Source organism: Musca autumnalis, unplaced genomic scaffold, assembly GCF_047663935.1.
Source record: "Musca autumnalis isolate F117 unplaced genomic scaffold, ASM4766393v1 scaffold_1, whole genome shotgun sequence".
NCBI lineage: Eukaryota > Metazoa > Arthropoda > Insecta > Diptera > Muscidae > Musca > Musca autumnalis.
In genome coordinates this window covers 160,002,671-160,030,361 of record NW_027411644.1, presented here as the reverse complement: position 1 = coordinate 160,030,361, position 27,691 = coordinate 160,002,671, and the positions used below count along the sequence as shown (strand labels likewise).

The window sequence follows — 27,691 nt, the reverse complement described above, 5'->3', positions numbered from 1 at the left end:
CAAGTTTTGTTCAGTCGAATTGCAATGGTCATTTATTAATTTATATACATATATATGGTGTATATTTGTTTGTACGTATCTCCATATGCGTGGTATCTATTAGGGTTATGACTTTTTGACATTTTTCCTCAAAAATGATTTCCTGTAGCAGGGATGAATGAACTTTTGCCTATTAATCACTATGCTATCGTTTATTCCATTGAAATATAAAAAAAGTTCACGCACAAATCGATTTTAAAAAAATAATTTTTTGAAAAAATATATGAAATGAAAAAAAAAAAATTTTTCAAAAAATTATTTTTTGTTGCACGAATGACTAAATATAAGCCTATTAATAACAATAATAACGTTTATTTCATTTAAATATTAAAAAAGTCGCGAAAAAAGTCACTTTGAAAAAATTTTAAATTTTTTGTGTTTTGTTAAAAAATTATATTTTTGAATAAAAGCGTTTACGACATTTTTACGATTTTCAGAATTGAAGAAAAATAGTGAGAAATAAATTTTATGTCATTTTAATTATCTCATGTGGCTCTAAAGTTTATTTTCAATTATATATCTGTTTTCAGTGGCTTCAAAAAATTTTGCATAATTTTGATAAATTCAAATTTTAAAATCATTTTGTGCGTGAGGTTTTTTCACCGAATCACCTTATAATTAAGATTTTATGTAATCTTATGGCAAAACTCATCACGCTATGATACAGGGATATGAGGTTGTAAAAAAGTCATAACCCTAGTATCTATACTAAAATTACATCAACAAATGCATAAATATTAAATACTATATAGAGAGAGATTTTGTTGTGCATATTTTCACAATATTAAAATTGTCAACAAGCTCATTTTAAGATACAAATATGTATTGCTGCGATAACGTTTGTACAGTTACTATAATATATTGGCCATAGGGATGCTGAAGTCGAATTTCGCTTAAACGTTTAGTGGACTTTTAGAGATGAAAAGTCTAAAAATCGAAGTGGACGCTTGGATATCTTATGACGAAAATTGAAACGACTTTTGAGTTTCCTACCACAATTTTTCATAGAATAGTTTTTTTTAATTAGCATTTCAGTTGTGTCGTTCATGAACGTACTAGTTCAAGGGAACGATTCAGGGAAAAGAAAGAACGGAACCATATCCAGCTCATTCGTTTATATCGTTCAATAAGACTATCTCGTTCACTTGGATTAGCTCATCTCTTCTAGCTAATTAGTTCCTTCGGGTTACTTTAGTTTTCGCTTTGTTCTAGTGTAGAACATTAAGAAAACATTTCGGTATTTTTTTTTCCAAGATTATAAACGGGGTGTAAAGTAATATTGAAAATGAGCCAACTAATGAAATGAACAACCTGGTTACGTTCTTTGGACGGGATGGAGAAGATTGATTGATCTCTTTAATGAACGAGCTTGCCGCGACTCGTTCTGACCATTTTCTTTGTACTAAAGGTCTACTTTTAAGAAATATATGTAATTCTGATAGGCTTTTAAGAATTAAGCTGCTATTTTCCTTAGTTTTCAAGTAACCAGCTCTAGGACTAAAAATCAATGATACTATAATACTCACAGGCAACAAATGTGACAAGAAACATTTGATTAGGATTGGTGTCACTGAGTGACATAGGGTAAAATTTTAAAATTGTATTCTTATTTAATTTAAGGATAATATTTTTAATTCTGGAGCTGGCATGTTCATACTTTAATATATTTTTGTAAAGTATGTTTTAGTCAAAAAATTATAATTATAATTATTATTATTATTATTATTATTATTATTATTATTATTATTATTATTATTATTATTATTATTATTATTATTATTATTATTATTATTATTATTATTATTATTATTATTATTATTATTATTATTATTATTATTATTATTATTATTATTATTATTATTATTATTATTATTATTATTATTATTAATATTAATTATTAATATATTAATATTAATATTATTAATATTAATTATTAATATATTAATATTAATAATAATAATAATAATAATAATAATAATAATAATAATAATAATAATAATAATAATAATAATAATAATAATAATAATAATAATAATAATAATAATAATAATAATAATAATAATTATTATAATTTTTTGACTAAAACATACTTTACAAAAATATATTAAAGTATGAACATGCCAGCTCCAGAATTAAAAATATTATCCTTAAATTAAATAAGAATACTATTTTAAAATTTTACCCTATGTCACTCAGTGACACCAATCCTAATCAAATGTTTCTTGTCACCCAGGTCTCTAAAAATCTCGTGCTTCGTACTTCGCAGCTCATTATTTTGTTACAATTAGTTATATTTTGGTGCGAGATACACGCGTGACACGATTGTTGCGTAATTTTTATGCTAAACATCAATTTTTTATTATATATATTAAATATTGAATGATATTGGCTGGATTTAAGTTACTATTTGCTTCATTTTTCAAGTGACCAGCTTCAGGACTAAAACAAAGGTAATATCCAATATCACTTGGAGAAGTAAAATATAATAGACTCATCGTTATATAAATGCATATACAATTGAAACTTTTGTCCCTTCATGTCTCATATAAAGCACTATGAACCTCCTCCATGCAAATGAAAATGAATTAAAAACAAATGAATATAATGGCTCATCTTTCCAAGAACACACTTACACACACACACGAATACACAGAAGAGAAATGTCAAAAGTTGAATTTTCATTATAATTCTTAGTCATGGTGGTCCTTTCAAATAATTACAATTCACAAGATTAAGGAAGGCAACGAACATGGCGCACAAATTAAAAAAAAAGTGGAATGGAAAACCAGCAAGGTGGCAGGCAGCCTGGCAAGCAGGCAAACAGAGAGGGAGAGAGAGATGGCGAAACCCCAATACGGTGAAACATGAAAGGAATTCTGGACTTTGACAATCAAATGAACAAAAAATCGCTTTATTTGCTTAAAGTTGTGCCTTGAATATCAGGCTTCAGAATCTCTTCTACACCAAGTGAATAAAGAACAAAAGAAATAAAAACAAACATACATTCTATAAGGTAGCATACATACATATATATTCCAACAGATATATCTCTGGATTTGCTGTGTTGCTTACTGACTAAATTTTGTATGAGATGTTTGGCGCGCTTTTTGTTCTCTATGTGTAGTGGTGTGTGCTTGTCTCTTCTTTTTTAATTAAAACACACACAAATTCTTATGTTGCTGTCATTACTTTTGTTCATGACATTCTCCTTGATGATGACGACGATGCTGGCATTGTTGCCTCTAGATAACCCAGCCGGTAGTAGTAGTGTGATCTATCCATGTAAAACCCATGCCACATACAAGCTTTGGTTATGAGTTCGGTGGGGGTTTTTGCGCCTGTCGTTGTTACTCTATGCAGCGTTTCTAGTCAAAATTTATGTGCTTTATCGCATTGACTGCATTCAGCCAGGGTATACACGGTGAATGGCTGATTTCGTTTGGTTGCTTGGTTTTTGTGATATTTCTAAAGTTTTTCTCTATTGCATTCCACAATTTTGTAACATACGCTTTTGTTCCCACAAGCAGAAAATTAAGCATGGTCGTCAGCAAGGAGAAAAAGAATGCTGAAGATCTATGAAACTCTCCTAAAAGTAATATTCCACGCGCCACTGCCTTCAACTTTACCACACGTGCTGTGTGAACCTTGTTTTGAACCGGGTATTCAATTCCCAGTTCTGTTATTCCTTCCTCTCACCATTTCTTCTTGTAACAGAATAAATTTTTGTTGTTCCTTTATTTTTCGTATTTTTTTTTGTTCTTCCTTTTTTCTCACTAGTGGTGTGTGTGGAGAAAACCATTTTACAGATAATTAAAGAAAATAAAAAAAGAACTGTGCAAACTTTCGCTTAACTGAGTCTCCGCCGTTTGCAAATATTTTGTATGCACCATCATTTATTTCCGCATGGCTAGCGTTATTTTTTCTCTTCCAACGCTTTTTACCAATTGCTGCCACCACAGACAACAGCGACAACCATCAGAGTCTTTTGGGCCATTCATTGAAATGCCTGAAATGTTTGTGGTGTTGTTGGTTGTTTGGCTGCTATGTAGGAGGAGAAATTGTGCAATTTTGAATAATCAGCAAGTGATGTGGAATAAAGAAAAACGAAATTTCCATTTCGTTGGTTAAAGTTGTTGTTTGTTGTTGTTGTCGTGGTTGTGCATTGCAAATGAATATGCATTCGGGGTTTTTTTATAATTTTATGTCGTAGAAAAATATTAAAATTCATTACAGTCCTTGTATAATCCTGCTGAGTTTTATAGTGCAAGAAGATAACTGGAAATACTAATGGATAAGTGGGAGGATGGATTTTTTTTTTGTAAAAAAGCTTTTAATACTGCATGGCAACAATGTGACAACGTGGAATAAATATATTTTTTCCGACCGAACAAACAATTGATGCTTTTAGGTCCACATCATTTGATAGTTTATACAATCCAGCAATAATGACCATGAGCAAAATTCCGTTCATACATTAATATATTTCTCAAAATGTAGACTTTTAGCACAGGAAATCAAAGCACGAACATGACACACGTGCATCATGCCCAAACAAATAAACAATAATAAGAAAATAAAGGGTGTGCTGCGTGATACGAAGCACGAGATTTTTAGAGGCCAGGAAAAATCATATTTGACTTCATCCACTCATGGGGTTATGGCGACAAATTAAAAAAAAACTGGGAAAATTTTTGTTGGTTTATTGTAAAGTACAGATAGAATATGTTACAAAAAATTTCGAGTCGATCGGATATGAGCGTTAGAAATGGAAATGACATTTTTGAAAGCAGTGCCCACTGTAGTTCAAAAATGGATGATCCGATCTTCATATGTTTATGTGGGATTATTATATACATAAAAATATTGTCCGTAAGTGAGAGACTTTTTTTAATTTTTTACAGCTTTATAGCGAAAAACTGATAGTTTATACAAACCAACAATAATGACCATGGGCAAAAGTCCGTTCATACATTAATATATTTCTCAGAAAATCAAAGCACGAACGTGACACGCATGCATCATGCGCAAACAAATAAATAACCAAAAAAATTAATAGTGTGCTGCGTGATACGAAGCACGAGATTTTCAGAGGCGTGGAAAAAATCATATTTGACTTCATCCACTCAAGGGGTTATGGCGACAAATTAAAAAAACTCGGAATATTTTTGTCGGCTTATTTTAAAGAACAGATAGAATAGAATATTTTGCAAAAATTTTCGAGTCGATCGGACAGCGTTAAAAAGGGAAAATTCATTATGACTTGTGTGTAACATCGTAATTTTAAACGCGGTATTCTCGAAGTGACATTTTTGAAAGCGGTGCCCACTTAGTTTAAAAAGGCGGTATTTTTGAAAGGTAAAGATGAAAGGTAAATTTCTTCTAAAAAATGCATGAAAAACAACATTTTTGGTGCTCAGTAAGTGGCTATACCTCTTAAGACGTAGATTTTAAGCACGAACGTGTTACGCGTGTATTTGGTGGGTACGGGAGTTATTTCAAAATTAAATCATGCTCCACAAATTAATGAATAATAGTAATGAAATAAATAAAGTGCTGCGTGGTAGAAGCACAAGAATTTTAGAGCCCTGGGTGAAAAGAACGATTTGAATATTATATAAAGTGGAACAAGTCATATTTGACTTCTCCGACTTGACTTCGGTAGCCCTGGAATTGCCTTTTTGACTCAAAGGGTGTTGGGGGTTTCAGTAAAATCGAAATCTGAATCGATATGCAACGAAGAAAGTCGTCATATGGAGGCGAGTAAAAAATGTATGACTTTCTAAGAAGAAATTTAGCATTTTGGATTTTGGCCCTAATGTCAGAATTGTTGAGTGACGCTATAAGTATTGCTCATAAAACTATTAAAACTTTTTTAACCCACATTATTTTCAACTTCGAAACTAATTACTTTGAATTCAAGGTCAAATTGTAATATTTTTGATGGCAAAATATGGTAGACATTTCCAGATTTTGTTCGTTTTTAACATTGTAACCCTATAAGCGGCCATAATTAAAATAGCCATACATGACCATTCATATTAAAAAAATGGCGGGCGTCCTTTACCAATTACCAAAATCCCTTACATTGATTTTTCTTAACGAGTTCCCATAGTCTTTCCTTTCCATAACCTTGACTATCATACGGACCACCAAATGACAAATTCTGTGGAATTTGTTTTTCTCGCAATGCATTATTTTTTGAAGAGTTAAACCAAAAGCAATTTGACTTTAGCTAATGATTTTATAACGAAGCGTAAAACATGAAATATTAATTTTTACATATTTTTTTCTTTATTGCAGACTGGATGGGAAGTCCCTTTGAACGCGTCGTATGTGGTGATTTCAATGGTAAGTAAATATAAACCCTTAACTATTTAACTCATTACCCCAAGAAGTTAATGGTTGAAATGACATTGAAAATAAAATTAGCGTGGAATATGTTTAGTTTTAAGATTTCAAGGTTATGTATGCCAAAGAGTTACAGCAAGGACAAAAAGGCAAGGATAAACACTTTTAGTTTCCTTAAATTTTTTATGATAACACACCAAGTGTTGCTAGTCGTTGTTTTCTCTCTCCGTAGTTAGTTACCTAGCAAAGACCTTGAAAGAAAGCAGGTATATGCGTTTTTGTTATGTCTGTAGTGTTAGGAAAACACTTTCGCTAGCATTTGCCTTGTCAACCAGATGTCTCATGAACCCTTTTGGAAACACTCAATGTGCGTTTTTTATTTTATTATATTCTGGTTTTGTTTTCTATTTAGTAACGCGACAAGAAATCATATTTTTGGCTATTGCGGCAAATTTCATTTATGACCAAGTTGGGTTATTGTTTTAGAAAAATTTTCTTTTAGCCAATCCTTTATGAACGAGCCATTAAAATTGCCCTGTTGCATAAAATCATAAAAGATTTTCAAAAGGAAAATTGACTGCATTGACTTCGATCATGCTGTGTTGCAGGCTGCATTTACCAAGGGTTAGGTTATCATTGTTTGCCATACCAAATGCCTTAGATTTTCTGATAATTTTTAAAAAGAATGTAGTTCTTTTTGAAATATTTCTAAAATGGGAATTTTATTACTATTTTATATTATTTCTTAAGGGGAAAAATCCGCATACAGCATACATATATTCGCAAAATTCTGAAACTCGAGGAATGGAATATTCAATCATAGATATTACTCTTAATTTTGGTATAAACTCGCTACAGAATGGCACCTCTGGTGCAGAATAGCCATGATTGGTTATCAACATATCAAGTCTTGTTTTATTATAACTCTTATTTTTTTATTTGAAATATATAGCTTTCATATTCCTTTTTTCATAATCATTAATTCTTTTTCATAATCCTTACCACCAGACAGACAGACATACAGCAGAAGCAAACAAAAAAAAAACGAAGAAGAAAAAATAAACAATTAAAATATTGAAATTTCAAACTAAATAGTGGCATTCAATCTGTTTGCTACAATTGTTGTAATAATAATCAGCAAATGGAGTAGCCAAAGAGCTGTTGCCACATGAGCCGTTGGTCAACACATTTCGAGCACGTACTTGAAATGACCAGGAAAAAATTATACTCACAGGCATCATTAGAGTTTTGTGGTGATGATGTGATGTGCCATGGTCATGTTCGTTCCATGACGCTGCTGCTGCAACTGCTGTTGGTGTTGTTTCTTGATGATTGCATTATTTCGCATTGTTTTGAGTTTTAATCGGTTTGCAAATTGCAGAAAACAAGTCATAACAAGCACATTTATTACAATATAAGAAAAAAGGGAAACATGGAAAAGAAGTGAGAAAACGAAATTATTAAATATCAGGCTACTTGCTGTTGACTACTCGTTTTTTTGATTTCGTTGTCGTCGTCCACTGGCCTACAATTGCATTCAAAGGCAAATGCACTTTTCATTTTCAATTTGTTTAACACAATACATGCAGTGGTCACATTTCAGTTGTGTGGCGCTGTTGATTTGTATTTCAAGGAGTCCTACAGTACCTCAGTTTTCACACACAAGAAAATTTTCCCAGAGATGATGTTTTATTTTTAAATGTCGAAAAATAAGGTTATGTGGTAAAAGAAAGTTCTTCGATTTTTTCAAACAAATAAGAAAAATTGAACATTTTATACCACTGAAATGAGAAAATCTTCTGAAATCAGAAATTAAGGAAAAGTAGGTACCGAACCAGTCTTGACAGAAAATCATCAAGATTTATTTTGTAGCTTTAAGAGATCTTCGGATGCCAGGAACTCTTCAAAAGACCTTCTGTAGTGAATTCTCTACAAAAATCGGAAATATCGAAATGCTTACAATTTCGTTAATTAGGAAATTTGTCGATATGTTAACAATCAAAACAAAATTGCCGCTAAGTCATACCGATAGCAACAGTGTTGTTAATTTTTATTACGTTTTATTTTACCGATTTTTTTTCTGTATCAAAAAAAAGTTACAGAATTCCACTACTTATGTCAAAATGCCTCCAATAGGTATTTTAAAGTTTGAAGAACTACAAAGGGCATCTGTGGTAAGAAACCTTTACGATGTCATTTTGAAATTCAACACATTCAAAAAGTGGGTAATCTAGGTCCCGGAGTGGATTAATATTTTTAGTTGCTTTTTCCAAAAGGAACTACACCTTTTTCAGATGTAATTCGAATTATTTTAATTGTAATTCGAGAATTCTATTTGTAATTCGTAACATTTCATTTGTAATTCGAGAATTCCATTTGTAATTCGAATTATTCCATTTGTAATTCGAAATATTCCATTTGTAATTCGAAATATTCCATTTGTAATTCGAATTATTTCATTTGAAATTTGAATTATTCCATATGTAATTCGATTTATTCCATTTGTAATTCGAATTATTCCATTTGTAATTCGAATTAATTCATTTGAAATTCGAAATATTCCATTTGTAATTCGAATTATTCCATTTGTAATTCGAATGATTTCCTTTGTAATTTCAAATAAAATAATTCGAATTACAAGTGGAATAATTCGAATTACAAATTAAATAATTCGAATTACAAATGGAATAATTCGAATTACAAATGGAATAATTCGAATTTCAAATGGAATAATTCGAATTACAAATGGAATGATTCGAATTTCAAATAGAATAATTCGAATTACAAATAGAGTAATTCGAATTACAAGTGGAAAAATTCGAATTACAAATGGAATGTTACGAATTACAAATAGAATTCTCAAATTACAAATGAAATGTTACGAATTACAACTAAAATGTTTCGAATTACATCTGAAAAAGGTGTAGTTCCTTAATATAGGTCCAAATAGTTCCGAGACCGAAACAGTTCACAGTCTCCATCGTTTGGTGGAAGAATTGACATAAATAAATTAGCATAAAAATAAATAAATTGCAGCAACAATGTGAGAGCATTTGTATAATAAACGAAACGAACAAGAAAGATCAAAGTGAGTGCGGAATTAAAGAAAGGAGATGAACTAAACGAATGTAAGGAACTATATGCACGACAGGAACTATATGAGCTCAAGTGCTGGACGTAGTCCCAATAGTTCCTGTCCGGAATAGTTTCTTGAAACTAATTCGTACACAACTCTAATGCATAAAACCTTCAATAGTTCTTCAGCTGTAAAAACCTTTAAGAGGTGTGTTACAGATGAACTTTCATGGTGACTTCTTAAAGAACAAGTAAAAAAGTATCAGTCGGCTTTGCCGACAGAGATATACCCTCAGCCTGTGCAAATTGAAACACTTTTTTCACAAAAAAAACTTATGTATTTAGGGGGTTTCAAAATTTTGGTCGTATGAACCGACAAATTGTTGATTAGGATTAAAGTTCCAAAATTTTGCGGAAAAGGTACTTAAAGGAATGGACCGACATAGACCATGGGGTTGCCATAGGGGTTTTTACACCCTTCGGTCTGTTTTCTCAAGAAGTATGGACTTGCCCCTGAAACAACTTTTACCATCGTAATTGAGGCAGCGAATGTAAGTTGATTCAACAATAATCAAAGTGATTCAATAGCAGGTCTTAAAGTGAACTTATCCAAAATTTTGTGTGGGAGGTACGGGATGGAGTGGACAAATATAGTCCATATTCGAAACTGATCTATATCTGATAGATATTATGAGAATGTGTAAATTATGGACCAAATCGGGCACTCCCATCAAGAGTTATCGTGCGCAAAATTTTTCCGAATATTTTTGAACTTTTGTGGGGTAGGTACCGGAAGGAGTGGACCGATATAATCCATCTTTGAACTTGAACTAAGTTTGGACAAAATATTACGAAAGCCAAATTTTGGACCGAATCGGCAGATCCGTTCGAGAGTTATCTTGCGTTCCAACCACTACACACGGTGTCATAGGGTTTTTTGTAACTTTCAGGCTATTTTCTCAGGAAGTATGGACTTGCCCCTAATGAAACTTACAGCGTCGTATAGAGGACAGCGAATACATCTTGCGTAAACAAAAATCAAAGCGATTCGAGACCAGGTCCTAAACTGAATTTTTCCGAAATTTTGTGTGGGAGGTACCCGAAGGAGTGGACCGATTGAGTCCATATTGGAACCCCATCTTAGTTTGGTAGAAATTACACGATGTGCAAAGTATGGACGAAATCGGTTATTCCCTACAAGAGTTATCGTGCTCACAAGTTTTGCGACAATTTTTGAACATTTGTGGGGGAGGTACCTGAAGGAGTGGACCTATAAGGCCCATCTTCGAACTTAAATCGAATCTGGACAAAGTATTTCGATACCTAAAATTTGAACCGAATCGATTGATCCGTTCGAGAGTTATCGTGCGCACCAGCCAGCCAGACAGACAGACGGACAGACAGACAGACAGACGGACGGACATTGCTAGATCTACTCAAAATTGTCTGAAACGGATATCGTACAAACATACTTGGGGTCGAAAACCATTATTTCGATGAGGCACATTTTTGGTCGTATCAAAGTGTAAATACCCTCTTTAGCCTAAAGGCTGAGGGTATAAAAATCATTCAGAATTCGTTCAAAAAACTTGCAACATGTTTTCTACAGGCAGAAATCCCTCTGAAGATCTTCAGTAGTTCTTTTGCAGTCAGAAGATATTCAAAAGTCAAAAGTTTTTTAAGAAATTTTTTAATACAGGCCTTCGACTCCGTAGAGCTTTATAGTCAGAATCTTGAAGAGTCATTCCATAATGAAAACTAAGGGTATTCTCTAGAGTGAATAGCATCAAAAAGTCTTCTGTATTCAGTCAGGAGGCGTTTGGTGCTGGCAGAAGAACCTGAAATGGAAATTTTAAATGCAGAGATGATGAATACATTTTCTGTTGGTTAAATACCTTCAAACAGTTTTCTATTCTGTCAAGAGCCTATTAAAAGGTATGCTGCAGAGAGAAGATCTTAAAATGGGCATTTGAAGTCCAGAGAGGAACTTTCATGGTGTCTTTGTTAAATAGAAATTGTTCAAAAAATCTCCTGTAATCAAGAGGATTTCATAATGTTTTTTGTAGTGAAACCTTTCAGCATTTTTTCTACAGAGAGAAATCCCCCTGAAGATCCTGCAGAAGACCTTGAAAATTTAAGAGATTTTTAGCAGGTCTTCTGCGGTCAGGTCTTCCTTTATCCGAAGAGTTTCTTTAGTCAGAAACTTCAAGAGTCAGGAAATCTTCAAAAGGTTCTGTAATCAGAAGATCTTTAAAAAAACTTTATTTGGAAGTTTTTCTAACCATTGAGAACAGAATAATAAAAGCAATTTTTGAAATCACTCCATTTTGCCGAATTCTACATTAGAAAATATTTCATATTTTCTAAAACTTGTCCCACTGTCCATCATTTCCATCATCATCAGTTGTGTCAGCATGTTTGTTGTGTGAAGCGAAATTTTCGCCTTGCCTCTAAAATATTTTTTGTTTATTTTCTTTTCAATTTTATTTTTGTTCTGCACAAGATGTTGATGATGATGTGACGTTTCATTGATGTTGGAAAAATAAACAAGTGACGATCATTGCCAACGTATGACGGAGTAATATTTTGACTTATATTTCTGGACAGGCACAATCAGAAGTGTTAAAAAATCACAGTTTTTTTTCAAAGCTACTGTTTATTTTACATAACGTCTTTGTCACGATCCACAGCTTGCAACTGAGTAACATTTTGACCAATAAAAATACCTCCGTTTTTGGTTTTCTAAACTCCCACAATTATGTGATTTTAAATATGCCAAAAACACTGCTCTTAAACACGCACTAGAAAAAAATAAATAACATTTAACGTTTCAAAAGTTATCAATCACTCTAGCCATGACATAAAGTCAACGAAGCACGTACAATAAATACTTAAAAAAACGTGTATAGGAAAAAATCGTAACGTTTTTTTGCAAATTTCAGCTTTTAGTATTGCCAAGAGCATTTTATACACATAAAATGTCAACAATAGATTTATGGCGTTTAAGTTGGGTATTGATTTTTTATATGTGTATAACTAAATATACATAAAGGTGGCCATTTTAAATGTTATAAAATTGAATTAAAAAATCTATTTAACATTTAAATAATGCATAACACACACAACTTCATTGAGGAATGTTTTTTCTACAATCACTTTAAAGCTACTGTTTCTAAAAATAGTTAACTCCCAAACAGAAAATGTTCCACTCTGTTTTACTCTCTCGATCATTTTGTATGCTTCACATAAAAATGGCGTAAAATCGTAAATTGATCATAAAATCCACATTAAAACTAATTTTATTGTGTTGCTATGGAGTAGGTATTTGTTATTGTTTTCCGTTTTTTTATATTTATACCACTATTAAATCACAAATTATTCAGTTAGTTTTTAATGTCATGGGAGAGTTTCTTCTTCAAGTAGCTTGACTGATGTGATTTGTATTCATCATATGGCAATTATATGATCTCATTTAATTGAGATTTATATAAAGAAGAGGAGAAGAAGAAGGTGTGTTTAGTTGATGGAAAAAGAAGTCATTTTCTGGTATCTGGAAATATTTCCAAAGATTTCAGTATCACTAGAGATTATAGGAAGATTATTTTATATACGGTAGATTCTTTTATACACAAATTTATGCCATAGCGCCCCCTAAAGTCTACCTCTTTCATTCATGTTTCTGATAATTTCTCGTTTATTTATTTATTTTTTTTAAATTTCCCAAATTTTTAAATTTTTCACAAAAAAAAACTTGTTTTCTATTTCGTCTTGCTTGTTTTTATTAGCAAAACCAAAAAAGAAACAAAAATCATAGTGGCAAATTTCTTGTGTGAAAGAAATAAAATTATTTTTTTTTTCTTCTTGCCAGACGAATACATTTTGTCATTTTTATTGGCATGGAGACCAGTATAAAAATAAACAAGCCATAGCAAAACAAAACCAAATCAAACTGCAAAAAAAATATGACTTTAGTTGAAATGTAGCATCTATAAAAGAAATGAAAATTAATTTAATAATACTATAATAATTTTTAAATATATTTTTAATGATGATGTTTATTATTTTTATTTTTTTGCTTCGTGTTATTCACGTCTTGTTTTTTTTTCTCTGGGTAAATTATTTACTTTTGTGTGGGGGATTAATACAAAGACAAATGGAACTAGGCAAAGGGGGAGTAGAAGAAAGAGAGGTAGGTAAAATAACCACTACACCGCAATATTTGTTGTTGATTATTATTGTTGTCTTAAGCAATAAAGTTATGGCAAATATGTAGAATAATGTAGCGATAAAGTGATGGTCTATCAAACTGATTTATATAGACACTTGAGTCATTAGGGGTCATTTCCGAAGATAGATTTCTTCATCTATAGGCATATAAATGTTATTGGATGTGTTTCTTATATAGCTATAGCTTTGCGTTAATGTAATAAATATATACATTTTTAATTTATACTAAAATGTAAAATTCATATTCCTTGTCTTGTGATGAGTATTAAAAGAGACACTTATTGGCAACAAAAAATTAATTGTTGTTGCCATTTATTTTTTTTAAATGGTTTGTTTACATTTAGCATAATGATATACTCTCCCTTGTTTTTTTTTTTTTTTTTGTATACGCTCAGTTTTTCGGCTGAAGGGCTTATACAGACAGAGTTCGATACGTTTAAATGTGTCTCATAGACCACCACTTAGTATGTTCATTAGGGTTATGGCTTTTTGACATTTTTTCTCAAAAATGATTTCCTGTAGAGAGAATGAATGAACTTTTGCCTATTAATGCCTAAAATAACATCCATTACATTTTATGATAAAAAAGGTCCCGCACAGACCACTTTTAAAAGCATCCCCATTGAAGAATTTTTAAATACAGAAGGTATTTTTTAAATGTCTTGCTTCTACGAAAGATCTTTTGAAGGTTTCTGGCAATTGAAGACCCTTTAAATCTTTCCTGAATTTTGAAAAATCTGACTAACGAAGCTCTTCGGATAATTGAATACCTGCATAAAAATAAACCTCCTTAAAGATCTTCTGGCTTTTGAAGGTATTTTGACTGCACGATACCTGTTGAAAATCTTCAGATGGATTTCTACCTGGAGAAAACATGTTTCAATCTCCGACTACCGAAAGCATTTGAAGGCCTTCTGATTACAAGAGACATTTCGTGCGATTTCTTTTTAACGAAGACAATATGAAGGTTTATCTGTATACGAATTCAATGAAATAAAAAAGTTTCATAAAATAACAATAATGAGTTTCTTCATTATTCCAATAAAATTTCTTCAATAATGCAATGATATTTCTTTATTTATTCAATATAGTATTTATTATTCTTTTATTCATGTCAAACTGTCACATTAATACTATAAAACAGGGTCACTACAATAATGAAAGTTTTTTATGAAACTCCATGAAACATCTTCATTGATGCAATGAAGTCTTACGTTGGTTAAAAATCAATGAAAAATTTCATTGATACAATGTATTTTTCTTTCAGTGCTCAAAAGAGTACTTTTTAAATGTCTTGCGGTTTAAAATTGCATCTTAAAATTACATATGGGAGCAGAAACCCCTTGTAGTTTCTCCAATTTCAGAAGACCTATTTGACTGGCGAATATAATGACCAAAAGTTCCAAAAACCTTACTAAAATGGCTGGTACCATGCTAATATTCGAAGAAGTCCTTACGACTGCAGAAAACCTGTTGAAGATCTTCTAATGGATTTCTATCTGAAAAAAGCACGTTTGAAGGTCCGGTTACTGAGGACATTTGAAGGCATTCTAAGTACATGAGACTTTTCGAACTATTTCTTTTTAACAAAGAATCCATTAAGGTTCATCTGCAGAAGACCCCTGAACTGTCTGAGATAATGGCCCAAAGTTTTAGAAACCCTACAAAAATGGCTGGTCCCAGAATAACTTTCGAAGAGAGTATCTGATTTGGTCCAAATGGTACATGTTGTGTATACCAAGTTCGAGGTAGATCCATATCGATTAATTTCCTGTGGTACCTCTACCAGAAAAGTTCAAAAAATGTGAAGGCCTTGCCTTAATATTTTGTATCAAATATATTTTTATACCCTCCACCATAGTATGGAGGGTATATTAAGTTTGTCATTCTGTTTGTAACACATCGAACTAATCATTTGCGACCCTATAAAGTATATATATTCTTGATCAGGATAAAATTCTAAGACGATCTAGCCATGTCCGTCTGTCCGTCTGTCCGTCCGTCTGTCCGTCTGTTGTAATCACTCTAGCGTCCGCAATAATTGAGATAGAGTGCTGAAATTTTGCACGCGAGGGTATTTTTTCCATAGACAGGTCAAGTTCGAAGATGGGCTATATCGGTCCACTCTTTGGTATAGCCCCCATATAACGGTACCTCCGAATTTGAGGTATTTTGACGTTCTTCGCCACATTTGCAGACCGAATTAACTATAATTTGGCACTTAGGGTTCCTAGTGATCAACAAACTTATATCCCAAAGGATATGGGCATAGGTCCATGTTTTGGTATAGTCCCCATATAACGGTACCTCCCGATTTTCGGTATTTTGAGAATTTTAGCCACAATTTTTAACCGAACTATCTGCAATTTGACATTTGAGGTTCTCAGTGGTCATGAAATATCTCCACCAAGCATCGTCAACATAGGTCCATGTTTTGGTATAGCACCCATATAACGGTACCTCCCGATTTTCGGTATTTTGAGAATTTTAGCCACAATTCGTGACCGAACTATCTGCAATTTGCCATTTGAGGTTCTCAGTGGTCATGAAATATCTCCACCAAGCATCGTCAACATAGGTCCCATAGGTCCATGTTTTGGTATAGCACCCATATAACGGTACCTCCCGATTTTCGGTATTTTGAGAATTTTAGCCACAATTTGTGACCGAACTATCTGCAATTTGCCATCTGAGGTTCTCAGTGGTCATGAAATATCTCCACCAAGCATCGTCAACATAGGTCCCATAGGTCCATGTTTTGGTATAGCCCCCATATAACGGTACATCCCGATTTTCGGTATTTTGAGAATTTTAGCCACAATTTGTAACCGAACTATCTGCAATTTGACATTTGAGGTTTTCAGTGGTCATGAAACATCTCCACCAAACATCGTCAACATAGGTCCATGTTTTGGTATAGCCCCCATATAACGGTACCTCCCGATTTTCGGTATATTGAGCATTTTAGTTACAATTTTTAATCGAACTAGCTGTAATTTGACATTTGAAGTTCGCAGTAGTCATAAAACTTCTCCAACGAAGCATCGTCAACATAGGTCCATGTTTTGGTATAGCCCCCATATAACGGTATGTGCCGATTTTCGGTATTTTGAGAATTTTAGCTGCAATTTTTAACCGAACTAGCTGTAAGTATCGGTATTTTGCGAATTTTAGCTACAATTTTGTCTATTCAAAAATAATCGTCAATATACATAGGTCCATGTTTTGGTATATCCCCCCATATAACTGTACATCCCGATTTTCGGGAATTTTCAGTGGTCACGAAATTTCTTCACTAAAATTCGTCAACATGGGTCCATTTTTGAGGGTCTACATTGTTTTGATGAAACTACCCTCAATTTGACTCTTGAAGTTCCCTGCAGCTATAAAACTTTTCCGCCAAAAAATTTAAAGATAGGTTGACTCTTTGATATAGCCCCGTAGGTGGTACCTTTCACCTAGCTGAACACATTTTTTAGATAAGATTAGATAACACTGTGCAACAAAATGGAGGTGAAAGCCTGAGGCACGGAAAATTCCTCTTGGGGAAGAAAGGCCTTGGTGAGTATATTATGAACCCCGAAGATATAATGCTAATTCATGATGGCTTACAGAGTCTCTGTCCTTCGGGGTTTTTAATATACGCACACCAAGGGCTTTCATCTCCAAAAGGAATTATCTCTGCCCCAACATTTGTGTTCACAGTGTAATTTAAGCAACAGTGGGAGGCAGTAGGAGTCTATCCATTGTCGAAAAGTTGTTCCACATAAAATTGTAAAAGGACCCTAATTATTCCATTTTAATTAAGACTATTTTATGGTGGAGGGTATAAAAAGTTCGGCCCGGCCGAACTTAACGACTTTTTACTTGTTTCTTACTAAGATACTGGTCCCGAAACTTCCCAAAATTCCTTGGACGGAATAGTTATTTACCATGTAGTACAAGTAATGTATCATTACCTGTAGGTTAGACAATAATGGGTTATTCATTAAAAATTACAAGGCAATATATTTTGTTTTCCTCATTACAAAGTAATGTGTGTGTTCGACTATAAAACCGTGGGATGTGAGTTGGAGATTCGTCATCGGCAAACAAACAATAAAAATAAGGCCTCATGTTTATGATTCCAGCAGCGGACAAAATAAAATTGTGGAGTGTGGAACAAAAAAAATGGAACATAATTATTTTTTTAATGTTTTCGGAACAATAAATCAAAAGGACGCAAGTTTTATTCCAGTAGGTAACAAATTGGAAATGTGGAGTGTGGTGTAATAGAATGTAAATTCACTTCAACTACTCTTAAATTTAAACAAAAATGTTCTTTTTAAATTTATTCAAAATTTAATACCATTAGGGGATAGAAGAACACGGGTTTAATCCCAGTAAGGGGCAAAATAAAAATGTGAAGTGTGGTGAAATTGAACATATATTCACCTCAATGACTCTTAAAACCGAACTACTGATTTTTTCTAATTTATTTGAAATTACAAATCAGAAGGACGCCAGTTTAATCCCAATAGGGAATATAATTGTAAAGTATGGTGAAATTGAACATAAATTCTCCTCAACAACTCCTAAAATAGAAGAAATATTATTTTTTATGTTTTCATAACTACAAAACAAAAGGACGCACGTTTAATTCCTGCTGTGGACAAAATAAAAATGTTGCAATCATAGGCTTTTTACTCCTTAAACACCATCTTGTGTCTTACATTTCGTCAATAAATCTTCTAGTGGTTTATGATTGTAATATCCAAAAAGTTGATATGTAAATGGTAACCTATGCCCACGCACACCCCATCAACCCAATAACCAAAAATTATGCAAAAACTGCTGTGAGAAACAGTTATCTTTCATATTAAAATTATTTTAGTATTTTAACATATGAAAGGTTTGTTAACACTGCCATTTTGAAAATAACACCAAAAGGTTGATTTGGAATAATTAACAGCTACATGCTGTTATTTAGGGGCTTGCCGGCCTAAGTTTTCCACAAAAATACAGGTTTTCAAAAATTTTTAGGCAATTTTATTTCTATGATGTTTATCATTTTTATTATGCACCATGGAAATATATTTCTTAATATCCCGCTGGGTATAAAATCTATAAAAATATGGATAAACCAAACAAAACCAAAAACCATGGCTTACATTTTAAGGTGTGCATGCGTGTGTGGTTACAACATTGAATATTACAACCAGAAAAAAAAGAATTGAAAAATAAAACCCGATCATATTTCATTTTAAATATGAATTATATGAGTTAAAGACATTTGGCTATTTAGTTGCATGAATGAATCTTTTGTCCATTGAGTTAGTCATTCATTGGTGGGCCATCATTTTGTTTTTAATGCAAGTTTGTGTTTTTTTGGAAACCTCAAACTTACATTGACTGCGTTTCCTAGAATTACCATAAAAAATATTTAACTCACACGAATTCATTTCCTTTCAAGAAGACCACACACACAATTGGTGTTACAGTGTGTATGCTCGTATTAAGGTGAGGTAAGGTGATAAATGTGGCACGTTCATAAGCCCCGGCTGGCTGACTGGCACTTTTTTAAAACATATATCAAAAAAATCCGTTGAACTAGAAGTAAGGAAACAAGAAATTCATTCATTGTGGCAACTATGATGAATATTGAAAGGAAATTGTATAGCTGACTGGACTTAGTGAAAAATTATTGGCCCTACTTGACCACTCAAATGTCACATAGCCTTTATCACCATAACCATCATCATCAGCTTTATTAATTTGTAATTTGGTCACATTCATTTTCAAGTTTTATGGTTAATTTTCTTCATGGCGTTTTTTTCTTTCTTCTTCAATATCCATTTAATTAGTTTGTTTATTCTTTTCTGTTTTTACTTTTTTTCAAGCGCCACATTATAGCCCATTTACTTGTCCCAGACGCCATATTAATAATGACAATTGTCGTTTGCTGTGTATATATTCAAAATGCATGTCATTTGAATAAATGAGAATTTTATTAGTAATTTAGTTTGATCAGCCAAAGTTTTTTGCACAATTGATTAGTGAAGTCAACAAAAAATAAAATTAATTTTATTAATAATGGATGGGTAAATGAACCGAGAGGAACAAGCGAAAAATAATATAAAAAAATAATAAAAAAATAATAATTTTTTATTATATAATTACAATTTTTAATTGTTATAAATATTTTTAAAATAAATCAACAAAAATAACAAAATATTTTATTTATAAATATTATAGTTTTATTTGGACAAACAATATTTAATTCTGAAAGGCTTAAATAATGACATTTTTTAATGATGTAGCTCCAAACAACCATGATTTAAATCTGAGTATAATAAAAATACTCTTTAAAGTTCTCATTTCGTCTACTCATTTTGGCAGAAGCTGCCCTAATATCCCCCTCCTTAAATTCGCATAAATATGTAATTTCAAAATATTTTAAAGTGTGTGACAAAATCCCCAAATGCCTACAATGTTCATTCACGTATTACACATATAATATGATAATATTTACAACTCTAATGAAAAATTAATTATATCTGGTGAATAACAAAAAAAATCTCTAGATGACAATAACATGTGCCATTTAAATTGTCAGTATGTGATATTTTAATGTCTTCCCTTCTTCAGGCATATATTGTTCTTTTCGTTACATGAAGTCACACGTCTGTTGGGAGGATAACCCCAACCCAAGAACCACTACTTCTAAGCATCTTGAGCATCTTTTCTACTAGATGCGGCAAGGAAGTTCAGAGTTTATCATTGGCATATACATCCCCGAAAAAAAATTGAAATGAAATGTTATCATAACAGAGGCATCATTACAAAAGACAACTAAGCAACCGACCAAACAAACATCCAACCAACTGACGGAAAATCGAAAACATGAGCGGATGTCAATGTCATTGACAGTATACAATTTTGGTGTGCTGTTTCCCAAAAACAAAAAAACAAAACCCAACTGCCAACAAGAAACAAAATATGGAAGCAAGAATTACAACTGAAGAAGTTGCATTGTGAAGAAGATGATTTTTGACTTACGACGAAATAACATGACTATGATTCAGACAGGGAGTCATCAGGAAAAGAAAACAAACAAAAAAGAAACTTTATTCTCGCCAGAATTGAAAAAAACCCCTACAATTGTATAAGGCCTTACTAGAAAATCAGGCGTCAAATACTGCCCAAGGGTTAATTTATGAGGCGAGATAAGCATTTTGTATTTTAAATTTATTTATAAATGATGTTTATTGTTAGGCACTCGAAATAATATTGAAGATTTTCATGTAGGGGAGTGGGGTGGTAGGGGGTAATGGAGATAACAGTGAAGTCTTTATAAATGAGAAAAAGAAGTTGGAAGTACGGTTAAAAGTTTCACTCCAGCCGATAGAAGTGGATTGAAGGCAAAAGATCAGGCTCCTTCTTATACAAGGTCATGGAAATGTGGCCCTTAACTTACGACCAGATCCTAATGATGTGACAAGATCGGCGGACTTCATTTGACATTTGTTGATAGGGCGCCACTTCTCAGGATTTGATATTATCCTATTTATGGGTTAAAATGTCAATATATAGCATACATAGAGCCTTCAATTGGGCGCCACTTAGACATTTTTAAATAGGAAAATTGGGGCATGTAACCGTGCTTTTATTATGCATTTTCTGATAAGATGCCACTTGCCAATATTTAAAATTATCCAATTTATGGCTTAAATTTTTCATTAAATCGAGATGCTAATAATGATCACAATGATATGACTAGTATATATACTATGGAGCCTTCAATTGGGTGCCACTTAAAATTTTTATATAGAACTCGCTTGAAATCTTTATCAATTAATCGGAATCCCAATAGAAAATGAACTATAAGAGAGAAGTGTGTAAAATATAGAGCTGAGCTTTGATTGGACGCCACTTGTCAGAATTGAAATTCGACGATTTATCGTTTGAAATCTCGATCAGGTAATCAATACTCTAATGGGAGAGATCATAATTTGTGACATTTCTGTAAAGTATGGAGCCATTTCACGAAGTCTTTAATTGGGCGCCATATGTCGCCTTTTTATGAGTCATCATTAATCGGTTGAAGCCCTGCTTGATCACGTAATCTTCATAATAAAAAAAAATAACAAACTACAAGTACTTAATGGTTTGAAAAACCTGCAAAATAGAGAGCTTTGATTGGGCGCCATTTGTCACAATTTCAATTTGCCGGTTTATCGGTCAAGATCTCAATCAAGTTATCAAGAATACAGTGGGGAATGTACCTAAAGAACATAATGATTTGACACTCATGAAGTCATTAATTGGGCGCCACTTTTCAAAATGAATCACCAGATATTAACCATCCCAGTCCCTTTGCCAAATATATTTGACATTTAGCAATGTTTTTATATGAGCAGAAATTAAGTTTGGAACTGAAAAATTTAATGGTATGGCAAGATATAGATATAGAGCTTCGGTTGGGCGCCACTTACCACAATTTGAATTCGACGGGTTACCAATTAAAATCGTACCGAGAAATCAAAATTCCAATCAGGAATGAACTGCAAGTTTAATGATGAGACATGCTATTTCATATAGTCTTTAATTGGGCGCCACTTGTCGAAATGAACCACAAGTTCTTTATAATTCGACAAGCCTCCAAAATATTCTAAATCCCAAAGACAAAGACTTTCAAGCGGTCTAATCTCGATGATCTACCCTAGTGAATATTTCAAAACAATGGAAGACTTCTCTTGTATCAGAGAGTGCGGTCCTGCTCACTGTAATATTCGAGTCGAAAATGCCTGTGCCGAACACAATAGTTAAAAAGAAAACTTTTCATGGCCCTAATTAGTGTGCAACACTTTGGGCGCCATCATTTTAAAATTTATTATAACCTTCATCCATAGTCTTCCCTACGAAAATGTTTCCCTAATCAAGATTAGATTCTCAGTCTTAGTTTATAAAGGTAGCAAAGCTTTTCGTTGAGAAGCTGCAACATTTTTTCCAACGTGGGTGCTAAAAAATTTAAACTTCTTAGACAAAAAATCCCAAATAAAAAACGCCTCCTTCTTAGACAACATTTTGCCAATATCTACTTGTAGCGGTTTAGTGCTGAAAACAGAATACATTTTTCAATTGTTTGTAAAAAGTATGGTTTGTACGTTCAATAACGTTAAATTTTAATATATTTCCAATCCTCTGACATATCCTCAGTAAAGTTTCAGGTTGTTGACACCAAATGTGTTACTCGAATAAATACTTCTCCAGATTTTTTAGATTTTTTTTTAAGATTTATCTTCCATGTTTATTTCGTGGTTTGGGTAGTGTGCCCTCACATTGGGCGCCACAATATCTAAGTATGTGTTTGATACTTGATCGAAGGACCAAGAATTTACAAAATAATAACTTCATTTATGCATGTTCCTCAAAAAAGGCTTCATTTCCCGTGTCAATTTTATGATCTGGATAGTGTGCTCCACATTGGGCGCCACAATACAAAATAATAACTTATAATTATAACACAAGGTAATAACGTCACTCATCAGTGGTCAATACAAATACCATTATTTGCTAATTTCAGGGTCTGGGTATAGTGGCCCACATTGGGCGCCATAATATCCAAGTAACTATTTGATACTTTATCGAAGCACCAAGCATTCAAAAAAAGGGTTTATCTCCTAAGGCTTTACTGTATTTTGTTTCTGCTTTTATTCTTGTTTTCTTTGTGGCTTGATTTCCGATTTGTATTTGTTGTTTATATATTTTTTTCTCATTTCGCCGATACTGCTACTACTACCATACGCTGGCATCATTGTATTTACAGACATGGCAATTACAAAAATAAGCATTGTTGTGTTATCGGCACGTTTGTGCAATTTTTCCTTTTGGATTATGTGATGGGTACTACACACTACGCCATACAATTCGACTTACATACCTATGTTTGTAGGCATGTGTGTACGTAGCGGGTTAAATCATTTTGTAAGCTTACAATATCTGTGGAATTTGTCGCTATAACACGTTTCGTCTGAGGTTGCAAATGAGTCTTTTCTCCTACTCTTGTTTCGTGGCATTTTGTGTGTGTTGGCGTAGCTTTTAATCTGGCGAAACAACGATGTAACTGAAACCCAATAACATTGTGGACGCGAATGAGACCGAGGGGTGTTAGAAACAGTGCCCGAAAAACATTATAGGGTGGTGGATGAGAAAATCTAGATGAGGATAGGTTAGTCGATGGTTAGAAAGAAGCCACAGCAAACACACACACATTTCTTTTGTATACAACATATTCGCACTAATTTGAATTCACAGACAGAAATCCAATTAAAAACATTATTTTTCGTTTTTCCCGTATTATGTTTGTGTCTGTGTGTTTGGAGTGAACGTACGTAGTACGTACGTTTGTATTATTGTCACAAACAGACATTTTCCATTATATATGGTTTTTCATTATAGCCATTGTTGTTTGTTGTGTTTGGATTGCCTTATCGCCTTCTTTCATGGTGGGAGGAGGGTGGTTGGTTGGCCTTACAACCCTTAGCTAACAAAAGTTTAACCCTTTAGAAGGTGATTTGAAATTATCAAAATATTGTTTAAAAATGGACCATAAAGAAGATTTTAGTAAACGTTTTTCACAAATCAAAGAAAAGTTTAAAAGAGTTTTGATTTGTTTTCAGTTTCTAAATGAAACTTTTAAATATTCTTAAGCTTTATTTAAGACTTTTTAATCTATTTAGAAGGTTTTACTATGGATTATTTCTCTACAGTGTATTCGTTTTAATTATTTTTTATCTCTATTTTAAAAATCTATTTTCATATCTAACGAACAATAATCTGACTTATAAATAATTAATTGTTTATTTCATATATGATGTATCATACATGAATATGATGTTCAAAATGAATCTTCAGATTGCTATCATTATAATGACTCCAACTGTGACTATTGTGGTAAACATTACCATTAACTTTAACGCCCTCATTTTCAGTGGATGTTTGCCTCCCCATTTTTTTCTTTCTATACCCCACTATTTTGCGTGTTTAGTTGCAGTTTTCGTGCATATGCCATATCATTCAGTTTTAACATTCATTATTATAGTTATTATAATAATCTTTAGTGTTGTTGAATTGTTGTTGTTGTTACTTCTGCTGTCGTTGGTGGTATTATATCTTCTTCTTCTACTACTACTTTTTCTCGTTTCGTTTTTTAATTAATTTAAGTATATGTCTGTATGTGCATTAATATAAATTTTATTACAAAATTTATGGGTTGTTCGGTTAAAATGTCAATGCACTTTTTAATTTGTCGTTTAGGAAAAATGTGAATGAAAAAGCAAAAAAACGAAGAGATGTTGTAAAGAGAGAGTGAAAGAGAGAGGGCAAAAGAGTAGCAATTTCATATAAATGAAATGAAAATTACACAACGCAATTTTACGCACAACACAAATGTATTTTAATTTGTGGTAATTGCTATTGTTTGTGTGAAATTACTTTATAAATGTTTAACAATATATTAATGGGGTAAACAAACAAATTGGTTTTAATTAAAATAATGCAAATTTGAAAATTTGTTCGTACAAACAGAAAACATGCAATTTATGTTAAATACAGTGGCGACATTTGTAGACAGGGATTTTGAATTTGAAATTGTTTGTAAATATTTTAGAAGATGAATAAAATATTTGTTACGGAGGAGCATAAGCTCACGAATAATAAAATATGTTTCACTAAGGAGATTCCTAACACATATTTTCACTCTAAACGTTGGGCGCCATATGCATATTAAGTCGCTTAAACCAATTTTTTAATTTTCAATATTTTCCCAATGGATTCTTTATATAATTGCAATAGATATGAGTTACATGTTGGGCGCCATATCTAACTTTACTGCATCAGAAACATTTTCAAAATTAAACTATTATATTTTCGAATATAGCGTTACGAAGACATCTCACTTTAACGGATGTTAAGAATTTCTGGAATCGTGAAAATTCTTTTAGAATAGCTAGGGGAAGCCTTTAGGACTTCAAAAAAGAGTCTAGACAATTATCTTTGAAAATAAACCTAATTTTTTCATCACATTGGGGTTTTTCAAATATGGCGCCCAATGCGGGCCAGCAATGTACATAATTAGGAAAACTCAAGGCATCCAAGAACTACTTTTTTTTCTGCGTAAGAAATTTATTTAACATATATCCCTTATATTTTCTAATATAGCGTTACGAATACTTCTCACTTTAGATGGCCTGCATGACGGCTGGATGCCACAGAAAAAAATACATAGTTGATATCTAATCGAAGGACCATATTTTTTTGAAACAGACTTAATAATTTTCACAATCAAATTAGAGGTATTGGAAATTCTGCCAAGACACGTATCTTCAAAATTAAAGTTAATTTTTTCAATATTAATATTTTATTTTATATTTTTAAACGGAGTTAAGTTGAAAATCGAATATGGCGCTCAATGTGGGTCACTTACAAAAGACAGATTTAATGCAAAATTATAAATTTTAATATTTTTCTCAATGTTTCCCTTTATTTATTTTTATATTTTTATTAAATTGGAAATTTTAAATATGGCGCCCAATGTGGGTCAGCATTGTTCATAATAAGGAAACCTCAAGGCATCAAAGAGTCTAGACATTTGTCTTCACAACTAAGCTAATTTTTTGTTCTAGCTAATATTGTATTTATTTATTTATTTTTTTTTTTTTTTTGTAAACGTAGGTAAGTTGAAAATCTAATATGGCGCCCAATGTGAGTCACTTACAAAAGACACATTTAATGCAAAATTATAAATTTTAATATTTTTTCTCAATTTTTTCATTTATTTATTTATTTTTATATACGGATGCATGTTTTATTTTTATAAAAAAAAATTGATTATACGTTGGGCGCCACATTTGGCAAAAGCCATAATGTCATATTCATTTCACTTTCCACTTCTTGGTCCAAAAAAGCATTTGAATCATTACTTTTAAAGTTATAACCCCTTTAGCACTCTTCCAATAATAAACTTTTAAATGGTCAGAAAGCACAATCTAACCCATTCATCTACGAAGCGAGAAACTTATCACCATTACAATTCCAACAAATGTTAAATTCATAGCTTCCTTTCATTGTTAAAATGACTTTGTAATACGTCCTTATATTACAAGCATAATCATTGGGGATTAATTTTATACAAAACGCCTAAATACAATATCCATTGAACGTGGCCAGACAACCAACCCTCTTTCTCCATCCTCCGCATCCTCCTAAGAATGGCCAACAAAAAATCTATTGATATGGTATCAAGTAATTTATATTAACAACTTTTATAACAATTTATGGTGCCAACAAAGATTTTGTTACACTGCAAAAGGTTTCTCTGGTAGTCCATTGCCCTGGGGATTAATATTTGTAAAAGAAAGTAATAGTGGTAGTGGAATAGAAAACATAAATTCAAACAAATGTCCCCTAGGAATCATTTATAAAATTAAAAATAAACAACATAAATACCATAATCACTGCTGGCTTGCTGGTCTGGCCAGGACTGCAATCAATAGCTTTGGCAAACAGAAAAGTTTTCACAAAAGAATTTTTCCATTTCGAAAAATTATCCTTGAAGAATGTTTTGACAAAAAATTCAAAACTTTACATAATAAAACTTAAAACTTAAGCAATGTTTGCCAAAAACAACAACGGATGCCAGAGAAGAAGTTTGTTATAAATTGTTAATATATTTTCTAAATTGTCATATAACAGCAAAGAACAACAGCACACCCTCTTTGTAATTTACAGCAGGCATCGAAACAAACCATAATTCCTTTTTGACATCGAGCCCAATGTTGGTGTTCAGCATCAGTATGCTCCGGCATTAATGATTACAACAAATACATATTATGGTGGGAGGTCATTACCAGTTTTTGGTACACCCTTAGTGTATGTCTATATGGCTGTTTTTAATCTATTCCCATTTTTGAGGTTTCTTGGTTCGGTGGGTGGTGGATGGTGGCGGCAGTGGTTGGTATAT

The 27,691-nt window shown here is 32.4% G+C and overlaps 1 protein-coding gene across 8 annotated transcripts in view; it reads left to right on the top strand.

Moving 5' to 3' along the window:
- Positions 1–27,691, top strand: part of abd-A (abdominal A) — a 66,184-nt gene that overhangs the window by 18,632 nt on the left and 19,861 nt on the right. For all 8 annotated transcript variants that reach the window (XM_073958732.1, XM_073958733.1, XM_073958736.1 and 5 more), the window contains one exon: positions 6,340–6,387. In XM_073958732.1, coding sequence (XP_073814833.1) covers positions 6,340–6,387 — 48 coding nt within the window. The remainder of the gene's footprint in view (positions 1–6,339; positions 6,388–27,691) is intronic.